This window comes from Tribolium castaneum, chromosome 1 (genome assembly GCF_031307605.1).
Source record: "Tribolium castaneum strain GA2 chromosome 1, icTriCast1.1, whole genome shotgun sequence".
Classification (NCBI taxonomy): Eukaryota; Metazoa; Arthropoda; class Insecta; order Coleoptera; family Tenebrionidae; genus Tribolium; species Tribolium castaneum.
This window is the reverse complement of record NC_087394.1, coordinates 36,045,328-36,064,928: the sequence shown is the minus strand read 5'-3', so window position 1 is coordinate 36,064,928 and position 19,601 is coordinate 36,045,328. Positions and strand designations below refer to the sequence as shown.

Below are 19,601 nucleotides of genomic sequence, written 5' to 3'. Positions count from 1 at the left end.
AACTAGTCTTAATGTGAGAATTTGTCTTCTGCAGGTCCATCGGAGGTGATCAACTGCTACTTGCTGTCTCTGGCCGTAGCCGACCTGCTGTGCGGCCTGCTGGTGGTGCCCCTGTCCGTGTACCCGGCCGTGGTGCGCGAGTGGGTCTACGGGGACATCGTGTGCCGGCTGGTGGGCTACCTGGAGGTGACCCTGTGGGCGGTGACAGTGTACACGTTCATGTGGATAAGCGTGGACCGCTACTTGGCCGTCCGCAAGCCCCTCCGCTACGAGACCCTCCAGACCAAGACGCGGTGCCAGTGCTGGATGGCCTTCACCTGGATCTCGGCGGCGATGCTGTGCTGCCCCCCTCTGCTGGGCTTCAACCAGCCCGTGTTCGACAAGGACGCCTACATCTGCATGCTGGATTGGGGCAGCATGGCGGCCTACTCGGTCACGCTGTCCATCCTGGTGCTGGGCCCCAGCCTCATCACCATTGTCTACACCTACACCTACATCTTCAACATGCTGCGGAAGCTGCGCAGCGGCTACGCCTTCCACGACAAGGAGTACGCCACAGCACTGTCGGAGAACCTCTCCAACCCCAGCCATCTGATGTCGTTCTCGCTGGTGGTGGCGTTCTGGGTGTCCTGGACGCCCTACATCGGGGTCAAGCTGTACGAGTACTTCACCGGTGTTAAGTTACAAGTGCAATTTTTACATTTCGGGATCGTCTGGTTGGGCTTCTTGAACTCGTTCTGGAAGTCGATGATTCTGATCACGATGAGTCCGCAGTTCAGGCTGGCGCTGAGGATCTTCTGCATGACGATCTGCTGCAGGTACAAGGGCCGAATGCAGGCCGAGCTGATAGGGATGGAAGCAGATGACTGACTACTCTTTCCCGCCACCGGATGTTTTCCGGGTTTCCCCATCACAGGACTCGCAATGCGAGACTATGAGTACTTGCTGGATAAAATCAGGCGGTACTGCTGGCACTACTCCAGACGCAATCAATTTTACAACCAGTGACTCGGGACTTGATCGATGTGGCTGTAGATACTTTGTACAGATTTCAAGTGTTTTGTATTTTAACATTAACAGTCAATTAATATTACTTGTAGGTTTTAATCTCCGAGATTAAGGAGCTCCAGGAGGTAGACAAGTTTTTTCGCACTTATTTGCCCACTCTGGAAACGTGCATAGAATTATTTGCTTAGTTGGATTCGGGAAATATTAATGCTTTATTCACAAAGTTCAAACTTTTGTGGAAACTGCGTTAGACCATCATATCAAGTCTGTAAGTGGACTATTAACTTTGTGATTAAACAGTCTTTAAATTGTCTTTTTCAATTACTCCAAATCTCTACAAATACACCAACAGTTTACATAAAAAACGGAAATAAAAATTTTTACAGTGTAGATAATATTCCACGTCTTGGCCACTGAAAAAGTCGCATACCAAAGTAATGAAAAAATCTAAAAACAAGACAAAGATGCTTTTTTAACAAAAACACATCAAAAAATAAATAAATAAAATAAAAAAGGCAAAAAATATCTTGATAATAATACATAAAAGGCTTCACCTTTCCATTTTTGCCTTATTTGATAGAAGATAATAGTTTTTTGCTTATTTTGAAAAATCACAGTAACTATAATATGAATTTAGTGTTACTTTAAACTCACTCTGTATGTCCAAAAATGCAGAAATATAGGGTGTTTTATTTAAAAAATATATACATTTGTTTTGTAACATTTTTTGAATCAAAAATTTTTGTACAAATTTATTTAATATAATATATATATATTATATATAATTATATATATTATATATATAATATAATATAATAGAATATTAGAAAATAGAAAATATACACAACAAACATCCTAAAACAAAATAATAAACTAATTAGTTAGGCAGAGAATTGACTTACGAAAATAATGTAAATTGAAGATTTAAGAAAGTAACTTTCTCCTTTCAAGTTATGATGGCTTTAAGACTTTTTCTTGCAGACAATGGTTTCTGTATACTTACCTTATTTCCTGAAGAATTATTGCTTATTAACTTTCTCATTCATCTGCCAAGGTAAAAACTATTATATAAAAAAATTCTGAAAATCAAAGAAACAATTCTTTATTTTTGCAGATTTCGAGGCACATTTGCATTTCAAATGTAATTTCAAATTCAAAAGATTCATAATTGGAAAAACAAGTTAAATTTTTTTGCCAGAATTTATCGATCACCAACTACCAAAACAATTCCATCCATGATTGCTGAGTCTGGGCCGAAAAAACCGCTACCTGCTGGGCAAAATGCAGCTTATTTGGGAAGCTCATAACGATTTTACAACCCCCGTGTATTGGCTGCTTATGTGTAATCAAAAATGAGGCTTAACACCAACTTTTAACGACCGTTGTTCAAACTTTATCGAGATGCAGACCCAAACAATGTTGGAGGACGATAGTTATAATCAGGGTAACCAGCTGCAATTGAAGCATTTTTAGGCCTGCATCTGCTTGATCCGCAAACACAATCAAACTTTTTCATTACTAGAAGTGCAACGAAGCAAAACCCAAAATTATACACCGATTATTAAATTGGACGTGATGATTTTAATGTAGTTGTTAAGGATGAGCTTAAAATTGAGCAATCAAAACGTATTGCTAGATCACACATAATAAGTTGCCTTGGATTTTGTACTGATCATCCCTTTGAAAGATTTACGTCGACACTGTGTTAGGTCTAATGTTTCTCAGGCTAAATAGACTTCATGTTTTTAGAGCACAGTTTCTAATATTACCGAACATGTTGAGATATTTATTATGTACAATTGTTAGAATGTTAGACTTCTCTTTAGACATATGAACATTCTAATCAATGTAACATTTATTGGACAAAATAGAATAGGTTGTGTACTTTAATATTAGTTTTAAAGCCGAATCTCTTTCTCAGACGCTTTGGGTAGATTGGACGATTCCATTAATTATTATACCAACATTTTTTGCTGTATCTCTAATCAGAGCATTATTTCCAAGCAATTTTAACCGTACCGTAGATTTTGCTCAAGTACATAATAATATCCGACACACAACTGTTGCATTAGGCATTAGGCGAAGCGTAAAAACAATCAACTAGTGTGTCCTTTTAAAACTTACTATCAAACAAGTGATAGTGTCACTGTACAACACTGAGAGTTACGTTGTGTTTTTACGTGTCTAGCCGGTTTCTGTTCAGCACAACGCACAGGCACGCAGATGGGACTCTCTTTAGGCGACCACTGAATTCTCCCAATCTTTTAGGCAGAATCCAAATTTGAAACCGTTTTTTCACCAAAATTCTAGTAAAAATTGGTTAAAGATTGTTATTCCATTCTTCCAAGCCATTTACTTCTTACTCTATGTCAGGAACAACCATTTTTAAGTACCATGGTATATACAGTTCTGTTTTATCTAGGCTTCACCATAGAGATAATATTGAGAGAGCAGTTTCCCTTTTGTGCAAGTTCTTTCTGCGTGTCTTAAGATCGGAGGGTGTTAAAAGCGGGAATGTTCTAGTGTACGAAATCATCTTTGCAATTTCTGTGCGTGGCTTTTGTCTAATTTCGATGTCTACGAAATCTCATCATTCTGCGAATGCTTATCAACGTTTAGGTTAGTGTTGTTATAGCCGTGCATTGCATTATTCTATTATTAGTGATGTATCCAGTCGGGTAATACCTGCTGAATCCATGGTGCAGGCGGCGCATGTTTCCATATGGCCTACTCATCAAGTTGGCGCGCACTTGCCGAAGCAAGTCGCTTGCTTTTGTACAGAGCTACTACATCTTGTCGGTAATCAGTAACCATGTGTTATTATGATATATACGATTTGTTGTTAATTTTTAATTCGATTAGCTGTTGTCCAGACAAATATCGAGACATCAATAAACGTTGTTTATATATTCTGTATATAGCTACTAAAGGAACGGAGACGATCTATCAAATCTCGCTCACGTTCCCTTGTGGTGGACATCATAACGTTGAAAGCACAAGAAGGTGCCACCACATTGAAATTATTTGCGAGATGCGATGTCATATATCACAGTCCAGTCAAGTGAACTAATCGCTGCGCTCACTCGATTTGGCAAACATTATGCTCGTTAAACAACTGATTCGGATGTCGCTTGCCTGGACTGTAAAATGTAAAAAAGTGCACATAAGGTTTGTGCTTTATTTTATGCAGTATGCAGTATTAACTAGTCCTTTTTGTCCATCACTTTCAGTGTTATCGAGATCACTCTATTGGGCTTTTAAGCCCAATAAAAGTGGACTGTTGCAACCTTCGTTCACATTCCAGAGGGAGGCATTCGTACGAGAAGACTGACGTAGCAATTAATTGTTTTAATTTGAACAGTCCTGCATAAAATAAAGCTGTTTTCTAACAATGAATATGGCCAATTATATACTTTTAGAATAATTCTTTTCACAATATAAGTGTGCTTTATAATAAAAACTAATTATTAGTAGTTACGTGATGGTTATCTAGTAGTTAACTAAGAAAAGAAATTACGATATGTTACAGAAGGAGTGAGTTTTTAAGTATAAATAAAAAATGTAAAATATTTGTTACGCTCACAACAGTCTAATTTTGTACGTAGTCCGCTAGTTTTATACCATAGTTTTGTAATGTAAATGTAAGTATTGACTTATTAAAAGGTGTTCACATGTTGTGTAATAGCTTAAATTTAAATATTTTAAAATAAAATTGTTTTGAAAGTTAAGGGTTTATTTATTCAACATCAGGCTTTGCAGCTCACTTATAGCCAACAGGACCATCTTGATGTTCACCTTCACATGCACTGCCAAGCTTCTGTAATGGTCAATGTCCTTCTTCAAACTCCTCATTCTGATGTTGGAATACTTGTCAGCTTCATCACAGTCCATCTCCAACAAACAACCGAGCCCGATATTTACAAAAGTCCGTTCATAATCGGAAACTTCACCACTTACGTGAACACCACAACCCAAACCTACCCGGACGACCATGTCACGGTCTTTCTCCTTGAATTCGTTTATTGTTTTTGTCACCTGCTGCACTTCCTCCCATTCTTTGTATTTTTTCACTTTATCCTTGAGGATGTTTTGCACGTCGGCCAAGTCCCTCTTCAAAGTATCTTCAAGAAAAGTCTCGTAATCCTTTATTTTTTTGCTTACTTCCGTGGGGCTCATCATCTTGCATGCATGGCTTTGACAGGAGAGTTTGGGGTTATGTAAGTACAAATCGCTAGTTGTACACGCTTTTGGGCTGTTTTTTGCACACAATCGCCAGCTCCTAAAATACGTTATCTTACATTTACTTTAAAAAAACCCAATTTATTTATACTACCGTTTCTCTTCTACTAACCTCAAACCGCTCAAACCACCTGTCAAATTCAAATGTCATTAAAAAAATCAGTTTAAAAAAAAACAGCTAAAATAGATAAATTTTAATTGTAAATTTAAACTGGAATCGTTGTTCTTAAGCCTATATTAATTGCCACGTTTCGTTTTTGGAGAAAATATGCAACACACACATATACAGTGTGAACCATGGCAATTACAGCCGACCAAACAATTATAAAATATGGATAAGCTGTCGCGCTCAATTTCAAAACCCATTTCTAGAACTAGATCTAGATCTCCATTTTAATCTAGGCAATCTTTTAAAAAAAATTAAAACTCAACTACTTTTATTTTTGCATTTTTTAAAGCACGTTTCTATGGGGAGCGTGTTTTAAAATAGAGAAAACACGTTGCTTTCGGAAACGTATTTTAAAAAGAAGGCTTAAAATGTTACCAACAAAAAAGTTAATAATTAATTTATGCATTCAATCATGCAAGTTTTGTGATATGAATTTGTTTTTATTAAATAATTATTAGAGGCATTTATAGCTACTTTCTAATTAGTTACAAAAAAGCTTTTTATCTAATTATTTTTATTTATTTTATGAATTATGAGTAAGATTCCTATTAGAAATAAACAGTTGTAAAAAATTGTAAAAAGCTGATTAAAAAATATTGGATATTAAAATAAGAAGTAATTGCAAAATATGGAGATTGATAAATTGTTGTTATTTATTTAAATAATCTTTCCTTAAGGGGCAATAACATGTCGCACAGCATGTACAAAAAAATTATTGTAGTGTGAACGTGACCAATGTCTTTTACTCTACTGTCCACAGTCCGCATTGCGATAGTTTAGTAGTGATTGATTTGATTACAAATTTTATTTATAACATGATGCATTTTTTTGTAACACGTGTTTTGCATCTTTTGCGTACGTAACTTTATAAAAATAAATTTTGTGTCTTATCTCTTGTAGTGGTATGCACCTAAATAAAAAACCAATTATCATATCCCCGCCTAGTAACAAGAGTTTACAACCAAATACGGAAGTCCATTGTGCGACAACGACCCGATTTGCTGATTAATTTGCAATTATCTGAAATAAAGTTTATGCGATAATTAGATAAATCACTCTGTAAATATTTATCTGAGTTCCCCTTCCAGTCGTTCGAAATTTGCGTTACTTATGCAAATATGTTTAAAAATACAAGACATTATTCCGCCAAGCACAAGCAAACCAAAAAACTGCTCGGTTAAGTAAAAATTTTCCAAAATCGCGTTATTATGGAAAACGCTCGGTATGTGTAATGCGCAGAGTGCGATCACCTTCCCATTGACGTGACGTATGACGTTCGAGAAGATTTCACAACATTGTTGTGATGTCTGGTGGTGCTTCATGATGTGATGTTCTGTTGTAGATTACCTAAGGTAAGTGCCTTCCACTCCCTGCGCCCCACAGCCCCCAGTGCGCCCCCGAGCTTCCCACCTTCGAAGCTGCCACATTGGCACCGAAGGTGTCATCACCTGATTTTGACAAGTGATGATGTGAGCACAAAGTGATCGCCTTTCCAGAATGCCAATTCAGGCTCCACAGTGGACGGAGTTCCTGTCTTGTCCAGTATGTTGCAATGCCTTTGACGTCGCCCTCCGGAGCCCCATCAGCCTGGGCTGCGGGCACACCGTGTGCAAGGCCTGCCTGTCCAACCTCCACCGCAAGCAATGCCCCTTCGACCAGACCACCATCAGCATAGACATCGAGAGTCTGCCCGTCAACACGGCGCTGCTCCAGCTGGTGGGGCCCGTCATCAAGAAGGACGATGACGCCGTCGACCACAAGGTCGTCTCCAGAGACAACCTGGCCTTCTACCAGGACTCGCGGAAGTGCGTCGAGGAGCTGGCCATGTACTTGAAGCCACATCCCAATGGGAACGTCTGCGGCAGCGGAAGCATTCTCTCCAGGCCCATGCAGAGGAAGCTAGTCACTTTGATCAACTGCCAGCTGGTGGAAGACGAGGGCCGGACGAGGGCCATGAGGGCCGCCAGGTCACTGGGAGAGCGCACTGTCACTGAGCTTATTTTACAACACCAGAACCCCCAGCAGCTCTCTGCCAATTTGTGGGCCGCTGTGCGGGCCAGAGGTTGCCAGTTTTTGGGGCCAGGTAGGGGCGCTAATGATTATTGGGAAGTTTGACTTTGAAACGACTTTTACATAATTATTTTCAACGGAAAGTCGGGTTATAATAAAGGGTTTGAGATGAAGTTTGCGATAAAGTCGAGTAAACAATGGAGAGAGAAAAACTAATTTAATGCAATACATAAGCTATTATTTTAAGAGTGAAAAAATTATCGTAAATGACCCCAACTTATCAACTTTTATCGCCATTTCTGGCATTAAATTTCATGACAGTTCAATTTCTGTGAAGATTTATGAATTATTTAGGATTGAAGTGACTCATCGTTTTTTTCTGTCAAAATGAAATAATTACGATTTACAAAAAATTAATAGTAATAGTAAAATTGTCGCTACTATAAACTAAAATTATCTCCCATTTAATGTGATGCAAGCGTAATTAAATTACACAAAATTTGTTATAAAAAATGGATAAATCAGACTTAAGACACTCCCACCGTTGTGTTACAAAATATATTAGCTGTTTCAAAACTATAAAAGCGCCAGTGTTGCGTTTTCTCTCAGAATTAACTGTTTATATATCAATCTTATTTAAAAAAATAATTCGATAGTTTTGAAACAGGTTATACAGTATTATATTTTAAATAATTCACCACCAAAAATTATTCTATGCAGGCTTGTTTTTTTTTTCTTTCTGATCAATGTCTTTTAAAACGTCTGGTATTTTCTCGTAATTTTTAACAATTGATGTTTTAATTTTTTTTACTAAATAACTTGGGTATTATTTTTTATGTTTAATATTTTATTTTGTATTTATATTGGAATTTTCTTTGTAAGTGTTTTTGACCTACGAGTTATTTAAAATTTAATCTTTACTTGCATTGTAAAAGGTTAAAATTAAGCATTGAATGTAAATGATAAATGTGACCCACTTCTAATTTGACAATTATTTGACAATTTGTTAATTTTATACAGGGTAAGTCAGTAGTGGGATATTTTTTTAAATGCAACTAAATTAGAAAAATCTAACAACATTGTAAACAAAAGAGCAGCAATTAAGACGACTGTTAAAGAAAAAAAAAGAAAAAATTTTATGCTTAACTGAACGTCCTTTTTCACCTTTCTTGCGTTAACAATTAATAAAAACCAATTTTTTCTTGAACAACTAAAACTTTTTTTAGGAGCATTTACTTCTTAAATAATTTGTCATTTAACTAAACATATCAGTTGAATAAAGACATGCTTTCATGTAATTTTCACGATACTTTTTATTTACACTATGCTTTTAAATTAACTCACAATATGTTTCAGAACGAAAAAATCATTAAATTTGTTCGAAAATAACCAAAAATTTACTTTTTCTAAGCATTTATTGCGCAAAATTTTTTAAAATATTGACAATATTTTTGCAAATTCTAAGGACTTTTTATTAAACTAGAAGAAAAAATAACTAAATTTGGTCGAAAATAATCGTTAAAAGAATTGTGTTTTCATTTAGTGATTTTCTTGCAGCCATGCAGGAAGAGGTGTTAAAACTAGTCCTTCTGGCTTTGGAAGACGGCTCAGCTTTATCCCGCAAAGTGTTGGTCATGTTTGTGGTGCAGCGTTTGGAGCCCCATTTTCCTCAAGCCTCTAAGACCAGTATAGGCCACGTGGTCCAGCTTTTATACAGGGCGTCTTGTTTCAAAGTACGTCCTATCAAGATTATTTTGTGTGTGTGTTTAACTTTTTAATTTAAGGTTTCGAAGCGTGAAGGAGACTCGTCTTTGATGCAACTAAAGGAGGAATTTCGCACTTATGAAGCTCTTCGTCGCGAACACGATGCTCAAATTGTTCAAATTGCAACTGAAGCCGGTTTGCGAATCGCTCCAGATCAATGGTCGGCTCTTTTGTATGGCGATACGGCTCATAAATCTCACATGCAGAGCATCATCGACAAGTTGCAAACTCCTCAATCTTTCGCTCAATCGGTACAGGAATTAGTTATTGCGTTACAAAGGACGGGGGATCCCGGGAAGTTGTCAGTTTTGAGAACTCCTCTGGAATTATTGGCGGCGATTGATCCTAGTCCAGGTGAGGCTATTTATTTTTACGTGTTAATGGAAGATTCCGCATGTTGTTGACTGGTGTCGGTGATTTTCCGCGATTTCTCAATGTAAAATGTTTGTGGAACATGCGATTTATTTGTTATTGATTTGATGGGATCTTGAATATTTTTCCAAGAATAATAATCGATTATTGTGCTAGGAGAAAGTTTGATTGGGTGATAATTTTCGTTGATTAGGTGAATTACAATAAGTTAAATACGTTTTTTCCTGCGTTTTCTTATCGTGACACGATTTATTTTTAGAGATATCAATAAAAATAATTACAAAGTCCATATGTTTTGAAAGAATAAAAAACTTGAATTTGTAGGCATTTCATTTTTATTTATAATATTCTTGTGATAAATTTAGTTTATGTGTTCAGTGTCAGTATTTATTTTCTTTGCAGGGTGTAACCTATTTTAATTCACAATATAAATAATGTTTATTATTACGGCATGGTTTTATTTATTTGTTAAGTTTTACAAACTTGTAAAATTGCATGTCGCAGTTCCAGTTTTTTTCCTTAAATTTGTTGCAAACAAAGAAACCTGTTACCACGTGGAAAATTTCGTTGTATTAACAATGGTGTTTTTTTCATTCTTTCTTCCTTGATATTCATTGAGATAAGATAAATTTGACAATGTTTGTTTTACATGCACTGCAGTTTATTTAATTGGCTTACAATGAATAATTTTGTTTTTGCAATAAACTTTGATAAATTTTGCGAATTCCATCATTTCCTAACAATAAACCACATTTTACTCGATACTTAATGGCATGACTAGCACTTTATGCAAATTAAACCAAGCCTACAAAACGCTTAAAATCTTAAAAAGTGTTTTTTTAATTGTAAGTTTTGTTTATTTTATAGAATCATCAACTCCATCATGGAAAGAATGTAGTGAAGCCCTCGAGGCCGTTCGCCTAGTCGTAGCAGGCCTAGTAGAATTTATTCATCAACATGGTAGTCGAAAATTACAAGATACAGCACATCCACAACATGCCAAATATAAAATCAGCATGTGCCGTGATTTAACATTGCGGGGAAATTGTCCTCGAGGTACCAATTGCACGTTTGCACATTCCAATGAAGAGTTGGAGAAGTGAGTTTATTTTTTTCTAGTTTTTTCCTGCAAGCGGTAACTGTGCGGCCAATTAATTTTTTGAATATTTCCAAAATGCTGGAAATTAAAATGCATGAATGCTCTCACTTGAAAATTTTAATCAGGCACTTTGGGTTATTTCCAAATATAAAATCAACATTTATATTTCTTTTTTCAGATTGTTTTTATTATTTTTAATAATAAATATTAATTTTTATCATTTCGTGAAAAGGTTTTCTTATATCTTTAAACTGCGATTTAATTCGTTGTTTTTTTTGGAGAATTATTCAGTCATTAGTCATTAGCCTTCTTGGAGCAATTTTAATATCATAGGTTATTATTAATAATTCAAATTTAATTAAAAGTTGAAAATACTCTTGAATTAAACAACATTTGTCAATTTTTACTTGACTTTTTACCATTACTCAATAATTCTTACTTTTTTGTAAAATATCCAATCTCCATAAGCTAGACTTCAACACCTCATTTATTGGCAACAAATAGAAAAAAAATCTACTGTCGGTACCATTTATAGCAAGACATTAAAAATAAATTAACAACAAACTCAGTACAAAATGTTAATAATACTACATAACCAATATCTCATTGGAGGCGAAAAAAATAAATAGATTAATAAATAGATAAAAAAAAATAAGCACTAACCAACCAATTTGGAACTTTTTGACCGCAAAATTTTGATTGTATTTGTTACTTTTTTGAAACTTACTTCTTGAGCAAATAATTACATACAAAACATTTAGTGACATCTTTAAAAATTCGTAACTTTGTTACAATTACAACAAAGCCACTTTTTTAAGGATAATTTAATAATATTTGTTTCTATTTTTTAAGTATAATAATCATAATAAGAAGACAAAATTGTGGAAATATTACAGCTACCAAGTTGTTTTAAACATTTTAGTGTGTTTTGATTTTTGATTAACAATGTTCTAGAATATTTGATAACTGATTTGAACTGAAGAAGCAAACCTACAGGGTGTCTTAAGTATATAGAGTGTTTCACACAACGAATTCCGTGCCTAATGTACGCACCCAAATATACAAAAATCACAAAACACTAGATACAAAAATTCACGTTTATCTAACTCAATCGCTAACTAATTAAAATTGTTGCAATTTTTTGAAGGGGTGAACAATCTAGAGAAGACTATACAGTTTTTCAAAATTTGTAATCGTATTGTAAAATTACGTGAAGCACCCTGTATTAGTCCGTTTAAAAATAAATATGTTTAGTAATCTAAAAAAATGGAGAGATTGCCACAGAGACTCACCTTGTACACATACGATAAAACAATGTATTTATTTAATAATATTTTTATTGAACCATAAATATTGAAATCGTTACGACATTTCAAACAACGGAGTAATATAATGATAATTATAATTTATTCAATAATACATTTCGTTACGCCACTGGTTTGCATCCCCTCTCACATTTGAGCGCTATTAGGCTCCGCCCAGCTGTGTCCTTATAGTTTTTACTAAGCTCTATCACAATATGTGATAATAAGAACACCTACAACTCAAGTAGTATAACATTCATAATGATAAACCTTAATTGATTTATTAAAAAATTATACTAAACTATTAAATCACATTTATATATTTTTTTAAAACTAGTTCAAGAGGAATCTAAAGATTTTACCAACATTTGTACACAAGAAGAAAAAGTAGTAAAGTAGTGAGAGTAATAAGAAAGTTTTACTGAAGCATTTTTTCATCTAAATCACTTTGTACTTGATATAAATTAAGTACATTTAAAACTTATTACATTTTTTTCGAATTCACTTGTTATGATTGCACAGTTTGTTTTAGTTTGTTTATTTTATTTAAACATGTTTTTCTGTGCAGATATCGGGCGAAAAACCGCAAGACTATAATCCGCAACAAGGAACATCGAATCGACAGCCAATCACCGACCGAGAAAATCTACCCCCAAACCGAAGACTACTATTCGATGCCGAACACAGCGACCGTTAGCCCTGTGCCCATCCCAACCGTCGTCCAAATCCAACGGATGGGTTATGACGTTCCCTTCAACCACAACCTGCCTCCCTACGCCCCACAACCCATCTACGCCCAAACACCTCCATATCCACACGACGTCTACCAAACTGCCCCACCAAACCTAGTTCTAGCCAACAACGACCAATTCTACCCACCACAGACTGATTTCACAAACATTGGCCATCAGAGCAACTCGATGGTGGAGAAAAAATGGGATAATGTGATACCGAAAAACCAGAATGTGCTTCAACACCACACGAAAAGATCGTCAACGAAGAGTTTAGCTGAATTGCATCAACGGAAACAGGAGGTTTTGTCGCAACTGGAGAAAGTTGTAGGAAAGACGGCGGCAACGGCGATTTCACATAATGCGACGAGTCTTGCCAGGCAAGAGTCGCACCATGATCTGGATAGTCCAACATCACCGTATTCGTTCTGGTCAGGGCATGTCAATAGTGGGCCTACTTTTGTGCGGTCGGATTCTATTCTGGCCGCTGATGATGACTATGTGCCGTATGATTCGCCGGCGATTAGTAAGTACGGGCCCATCTCGAGGATGCATAAGGATAATGGACAGGTTTCAACGTTCAGGGATGGGAATATGTCATCGTCTTTAGTAAGTCGTAAGACTGTGTACATACATTATTTTATAATCAGTGTGAGGAAATTTTATGGGGTGGCCATGAGGCCACAACCGAACAGTTGACTCGTCGTAGCGCTCTCGCGATGTTCATATTTATCCATGAAATGGTCCGTTACAGCGCGTGCATTGGCGTAGTTTACTTGGGGTTTATACAATTAATGTTAGCGGTCGCTTACAAAAATCTAATTAAAATATAAATATTATTGTTTTATTATAATTACGGAGTACCCAAGAAAAATTGTGGCAATAAAATAGTCGCTAATTTATTAAGACTGCGGTATATTTGTTGAGATTATTTTCTGAACCAATTTTAAAATAGTCGCTAATATCAGCTTCTGATTGGCTAGTTCAAACCCTAACAAGGCACCTAATTTGACATAATCGTTAAAAAATAACTTCATCATTTCCTTAATCTTACATGGACACCAATGAAGATGTTTAATACAGGGGAGCGTAAGTCACTACAACATTTTGAGAATGTTGCGTTTTAATTGAGTGGAAATTAAAATTAAAAATTAATAAAAATATTTTAATCATTTTCTCTGAGAAATTCGCTTGAATAACTGTAATTCTTTCTAAATTCTCGAAAACTGATTCCGTTTTGCGGTTAAAATATCTTTGAATTTCGAAAAAGATCTTTCTACATCACAGCTGGTTACAGGAGTAAATAAAAAGTTTGGTGCTAATGCAAAATATGTCGAAGGTGGTACATTATTCGCTATTTGTTTTAAATCTAGAAAATCGGGATTTCTAGTAACTGCGTCAATTTTTGCATTAAATTTATCTTGTAATGACCATTCTACAGATTTTAACTCTATCAAAGTAGACTCAAATTTCTCAACTGTAATGGATAATTTTAAATTTTACGTTTCTAGAAATTTGATCGTAGTTGGAATATTTGAAAAATTGTTTTCAATAAAATTAAGTTGAGAAACTAAATTTGTGGTTAAAACTAAAGTTTTACATTGTTTAATGCTTTGTGCATCGTCGTTTAAAGCAATAAACAAATAATTTTAATTGATTAAAATATTTAGAAATTTGCTTCTAACCAAGTACCCCAGCGTGTAACTACAATTGTTGATTCGTCAGAAACGTTACGATTTGTATATTTTTTTAAAAAGGTCTTTAAAGAAGGATTATTTAGTTATCTACAAAATGTGCTCGAGGTGAAATCGCAGCGTATTTCCCTTTGAAACGTGGTGTGGTTGAAAACACTTCAAGGACTAAAAATGGTAAATAATTAAAAAAATATTAATGTCACACTAAAGAATACTTTGAAATGAACTTCAATTTCGTAATTTAGTTCTACTGGGTTACTTTTATGCTTTTTAAATAAGTACATGAGATAAGAATGTTCTTTTGACTTTTTAGATATTATTAAAATTAACAGAGAGTTAGGGCGGTTAAAAGTAAAGGTATAATATTAATAGATAAGTGACATTAATTATTTTTTAATTATTTACGAATTACGACTTTTAGCTCTCAAAATGTTATCAAAGGCGATGAACACGCTTCAGAGGGAAATACGATTCGGTTTCACCTCAAGTGCATTTTGCAGTAAGTTTAAATTGCAATAATTTGGTGAGTCTTACAGATAACGAAATGATTCTTGCACCAAAAATTTATTTCAAGTATTAGCTTTATTTCGTCTCGATTATGTGGGAGTCTATCTTTTAAATTAAAAAACTTTCTAGCATCTCGAAAATTTCACTACACTATTATGCAACGTTACAAGAAAATATAATTTTTTTGGTTTCCCTTTATCAAAACTGAACCTTGTTAAACTACGTATAAATCTGCATTTATTGAAAATTTGTTTGCAAAAAAAACGGAGTTTCTAGCTTTATTCAGAAGGAAGATATGAGTATCTAAACGCAAAATGTGTCCAATTTTAGGTGTTTGCAAATTTTTAGCTAAAACGTCTTTTCAGCCCCTTCGCGAGGGTTGAAACAAAAAATTCTTTGTCTAAACATTTTTTAATACTCTTTCCTAACTTATATCAACAATGCAAGCTGTTCCACAACATGTCGATTTAAAGGTTTATCTGACTGCAAGCGCGCGCCCATGCACTAACCTTCGCCCATAAGATTTCCTCATACTGTTTATAAGTGAAATTAGAGGCAAGTGGTTCTTGCACCATTTTTTTTTTAATTTTACTTTAATTACCCAGTTATACAGGCTCTTGATCATTTATGAAGATTAGTACAAAAAATGCTCTATGTATTTTTACTGCTACAGCGAACAAACCGATTTTTTACAATGGAGCCGAAAAAAATATTTCAATAAAGTTCTTCTATGTATGGAAGAAAAACTGGCTCTGACAAAATATACGAAATGAGTTTAAAGCCATTGTCTAGGCTTTCTAATGTTTGCAAATAAACAGAATAAACAAATAAACTTTCAAATCCTTAAAAAATAATAAAATTGATTAATTTTTGGTGTCATTATTTGTTGTTCAGTATTTGCTAAGAACTTGTGTCATTTATTCAACCTTCTCTACATTGAAGCTAAAAAAATTCTACTTTATTTAAATAATTATTTTCCACATTGACAGATTTTTTGTATATTTTTTTTATTTGCTTATGCTTTTCATTTTTAAGATTTATGATTTTTAAGAAAAATAATAAACAAAATCGTTTTTTTTAACTGTATGCTGTCCTAGGTCAAATCCTTACCTCACAGACCAGATTTATATCGTTTTAAAAATTTGCAACCGAGTTTTAACGACTTAAACAGATAATTTTTGGGAAAATCCTAACGCTCAAATAGTACAAAAAAATATAGTATCATAAGTAAGTCATATTGTCCTAAAAAAATGTATCAAAAAATTGTATACCATTTTTTTATAAAAATATAAATTACCAAAAAAAATTTTCCATTTTTCTTCAAATTCATATTTTATATTGTTGCTAAGGCCATCAGAAAGTTACAGTATTTTTTTGTGCGAGTTGAACGTATTTTTTTATCGAAAAATAATTAATCGAGTTCTTAAGCTATCCAGACTCGGTTACAAATATTTAAAATGAGGTACAAACTGACATATGAGGTGTGATTAATATTTTATTTATTATTTTTATTAAAAATTTTGCCTGCAAAAAAAAATAAAATAAATTGTCTAGTCAATCAAAATCCTTAAATAATTTTAATAAAGTTGTAATTAATAGGATATTTTACTAAACAAATAAAAAATATTTAACCAAACACTTCACGAATGGTTACCTATTTATTGTCCTGAAGAAGTCTAAAAAAGGTGGCGAAACGTAAGCAATAAATCATCTACCAAAAAATAAACTTGTTTGCATTCCTGGAAATTCAGTTAATCACAACTTAATCATATTGAAAACAGATGTTGAACAGAGAATTTAAAAAAGTAATGTTTAATTATCGGGAAAATTATTATATAATTCGATAATTATTACTTATTAGAGGATAAAATATTCTTTACACTGTCAGGGATCAGAATTTTTAGTATTGTCAGGTGCACATTTTTTGAGGCTAATCTCTTGATGGATTTTGATCTAAATATATTTGGTAAAAAAATGACAATGATGTACAGAAAATGTTGAAGATCCATGTAAAGCTGGACTTTGAAAAAATTATGAAAGCTTACTAAAACGGAAAAATATTTTTTAAAGAAACTTCTGTCTCAAATTATTTTGAAGCCCTGGAAGGCACATAAGCGTTATTAAATTAATAATGAACGCTCTACAATAGATAAAGTTTGGCATTTTTTTCAATTTTTTGTACTACACCAACGGAAATAAAAGTCAGTTCACTTTAGTAAAATTAGGAAAAATTTTGATAAAATCGTGGGAAATCCTTAGAAAATCATAGGGATTTTTTTTTGAGGAAATCAGAGGAAAATCTTATGAAGAGATTGAAAACTTAAGGAAATCAAAGAAAATATTGGGGAAATCTCTGGAAATTAATTTATTTTCAATAATAATGGGAAACCTTGAAAAAATCAAACGAAATTTTGGAACAAAATTTGGAGTACGTTTTACATTTTCTTTATGAGCAGTGGTTTTAGTAGTGTTTTTTCAACGTTATTGAGCTTAATATTAAAAAAAGTTAGTAGTTGAAAAAGAGAGTGTTTGTAAAAATAAATTTTTGTTTTAGTTACGCCGCCCTCTTGCATCTGCTAGTCCAGTGACCTCATTATACTATAATAATAATCCACCGCCATTCCATCAAGGTCCAATTCCAGCTGGTGCTATTGTTGGACATCCTGGAGGTGGCATAGGTGACTATTTCAATGTTTAAATTAATGGGGATAAAAAAGTTCATCGCTTATTTATAGGATCTCCTCAATTGATTTATCATCCAAGAGTTCAAGACCCATCCAAGGAACTTTTGGCCGAATCGCAACGAGTAAAGTTGCAATTGTGCAATTTAGAAAAACAATTAAACGACCTAAAGTTGGCTACACAGGGTGTAACAACTTTAAGCGAACGCGATAGACTGACACAGGAACTGCAATTAATTGAACAAGGGATTCAAGAGAAGCAGAAAGAGGCCTGTTTGGTAAGCTTTATCATTTTTTTTCAAAACATTTGAACGCACTGGACACACATTTTTATTCAAACTTACCACTTTCTTCCTAAAATTTTTCTTTTATCTTTAACGGTTTCTCATGTTCCTCGTGAAGCTTTCAGTCGTCAATTTATGCCAAGATCAACATTTCTGTATTGTTTTTTCCAAGTTATTAGTGAATTGTTTGAATTTGAATTAATTTAAAGTTTAAGTATTCAAAGAATTGGGAGAAATAAAAAATGGAAAAGATAGAAAGGTGTTTGTTGCAGAATAAAATCGTCCATTCCTTAAACCAAGCGATGAGCAACTACAACAACGCCAACGTGACCAATTTGGAGAATTCCGAAGAGGCGATGTATGAAGCAGATATTGCCAACGACATGCGCCAGTTAGAGATCCGACTGCAGGAAGAGATCGAGGAGCAAGAGAAGATATGGAGCAGTGAAGAGGACTCCAACCAGTAAATTTAAACCCAATGGGTTCAGTTCTTCTTTTATTTCATGACATGTTTTCGTGTGGGCATGCAAGTCTGATACTATTTTGAATCATAATGGGAATACGGTTGTTGCATTTTTTCCTTTATTTGATAAGACGTATGATTCAAAATATTGCGATATATTCAGACTGTTTTATTCACATTAAATACAATAGGTGCATTTCGCGTGTTTACTGAATTTGATGAGTAGTTGTTCCAGTTTTATTGGAAAGAAACGCGGCGGCGGTGGCGGCGTCTTTTATCACTCGCTCCAGAGAACGATTAGCTGAAATGTTATCTATCTTTAATCATACTGTGTGTGATCGGTATATCAATGTTATGAGTTGATATATTTTAATTTAGTGTGCATTTGTTTGAAAATGCAACTGACTATGAAGTTATTATGCTTAAATTTAATTATATAGTCTAATTTATTAAGCTTTATAGAGAAATCAAATGTGTGTTACTGTGTTACAAAGAAATTACCATCACTGATGTTTGCGAGACATTTTCAACTAAGCATTTATATTTAATATCTTTGTAATATAGGTAATCCAACATACATGTATAATGTAATTTGATGTATGCATTCAGTGATTATTTAGAGCTGTCATTTTTTATTGTAGTAACGATTCTTTGTTATATATTTTTCCTACAAAAGTATTTATGACTATGAAAATTTACGCGCGCTTTATTCTGTTTTACATTTTTCCTATTATTATATTTATACAATTGTGTCATATCGTGTGTTTGCAATTTATACAAATTGTGTTTTTCGTTTGACTTTTACTTAATGGTACCACATTTAAAATGTATTATCGTTTTGTTAGTAACTGAGGAAATACTTTTTTTAAATGCCAAAGTATGTTTTTCCAAGTCGTAATGTTCTGGATGGCTCTTGTTGTAATTGTTTGCCACTTTTCTATCATGCCATAAATAAATAACTGCTTTGACAGCTCTGCCTTACCAATTTATTGTAATAAGATTTAAAATTCTTTGCTAAAGCAAGTCTGCAATATTAGTCTAGGCTGTGTAACGTAATTGTTTACTCTTTTCGTGGTTGTACCTAAAGTTGTTTATGTTTGCCCTATAGTCAAGTTTTATTTATTGAGTCATCTGGCATTCATTTTATTATTAGGTCATGTTGCACATGTGATTAATATTTAACTATTTATACTGATTACATTAATCACGTATGTATATTTGGGTGGAAGTATATAAATTATACCAATATTTAAATAAATTATTATTACCCATCGTC

The 19,601-nt window shown here is 33.9% G+C and overlaps 3 protein-coding genes across 7 annotated transcripts in view; 2 read left to right on the top strand and 1 right to left on the bottom strand.

Moving 5' to 3' along the window:
• The window catches only part of DopEcR (Dopamine/Ecdysteroid receptor), a 25,968-nt gene extending 21,232 nt beyond the window's left edge, over positions 1-4,736 (top strand). Inside the window, exon 4 of one of the 2 annotated variants that reach the window (XM_963287.4) lies at positions 35-4,736. In XM_963287.4, coding sequence (XP_968380.1) covers positions 35-870 — 836 coding nt within the window. In that variant the 3' untranslated portion in view covers positions 871-4,736. The remainder of the gene's footprint in view (positions 1-34) is intronic. The other variant, NM_001293599.1, reaches the window with a different exon arrangement.
• On the bottom strand, positions 4,721-6,782 carry LOC656870 (protein UXT). Of its 4 annotated transcripts, XM_064357722.1 has the most exons (3): positions 6,667-6,782; positions 5,342-5,378; positions 4,721-5,301 (listed from the first exon to the last, which is right to left on the bottom strand). In XM_064357722.1, the coding sequence occupies exons 1-3, from the start codon at positions 6,672-6,674 to the stop codon at positions 4,741-4,743; spliced, it is 606 nt and encodes a 201-aa protein (XP_064213792.1). In that variant the 5' UTR covers positions 6,675-6,782; the 3' UTR covers positions 4,721-4,740. The 4 variants fall into 4 exon arrangements, with proteins under 4 accessions (XP_064213792.1, XP_008197056.1, XP_015838116.1 ...); XM_008198834.3 differs by lacking the exon at positions 6,667-6,782 and having other exon boundaries at positions 4,721-5,287; positions 5,339-5,557; XM_015982630.2 differs by lacking the exon at positions 6,667-6,782 and having other exon boundaries at positions 4,721-5,287; positions 5,342-5,557.
• On the top strand, positions 6,628-19,601 carry roq (roquin). Its single transcript, XM_963453.5, has 9 exons — positions 6,628-6,768; positions 6,913-7,499; positions 8,984-9,159; positions 9,211-9,544; positions 10,430-10,661; positions 12,534-13,305; positions 17,452-17,575; positions 17,633-17,856; positions 18,135-19,601. The coding sequence occupies exons 2-9, from the start codon at positions 6,914-6,916 to the stop codon at positions 18,327-18,329; spliced, it is 2,643 nt and encodes an 880-aa protein (XP_968546.2). The 5' UTR covers positions 6,628-6,768; position 6,913; the 3' UTR covers positions 18,330-19,601.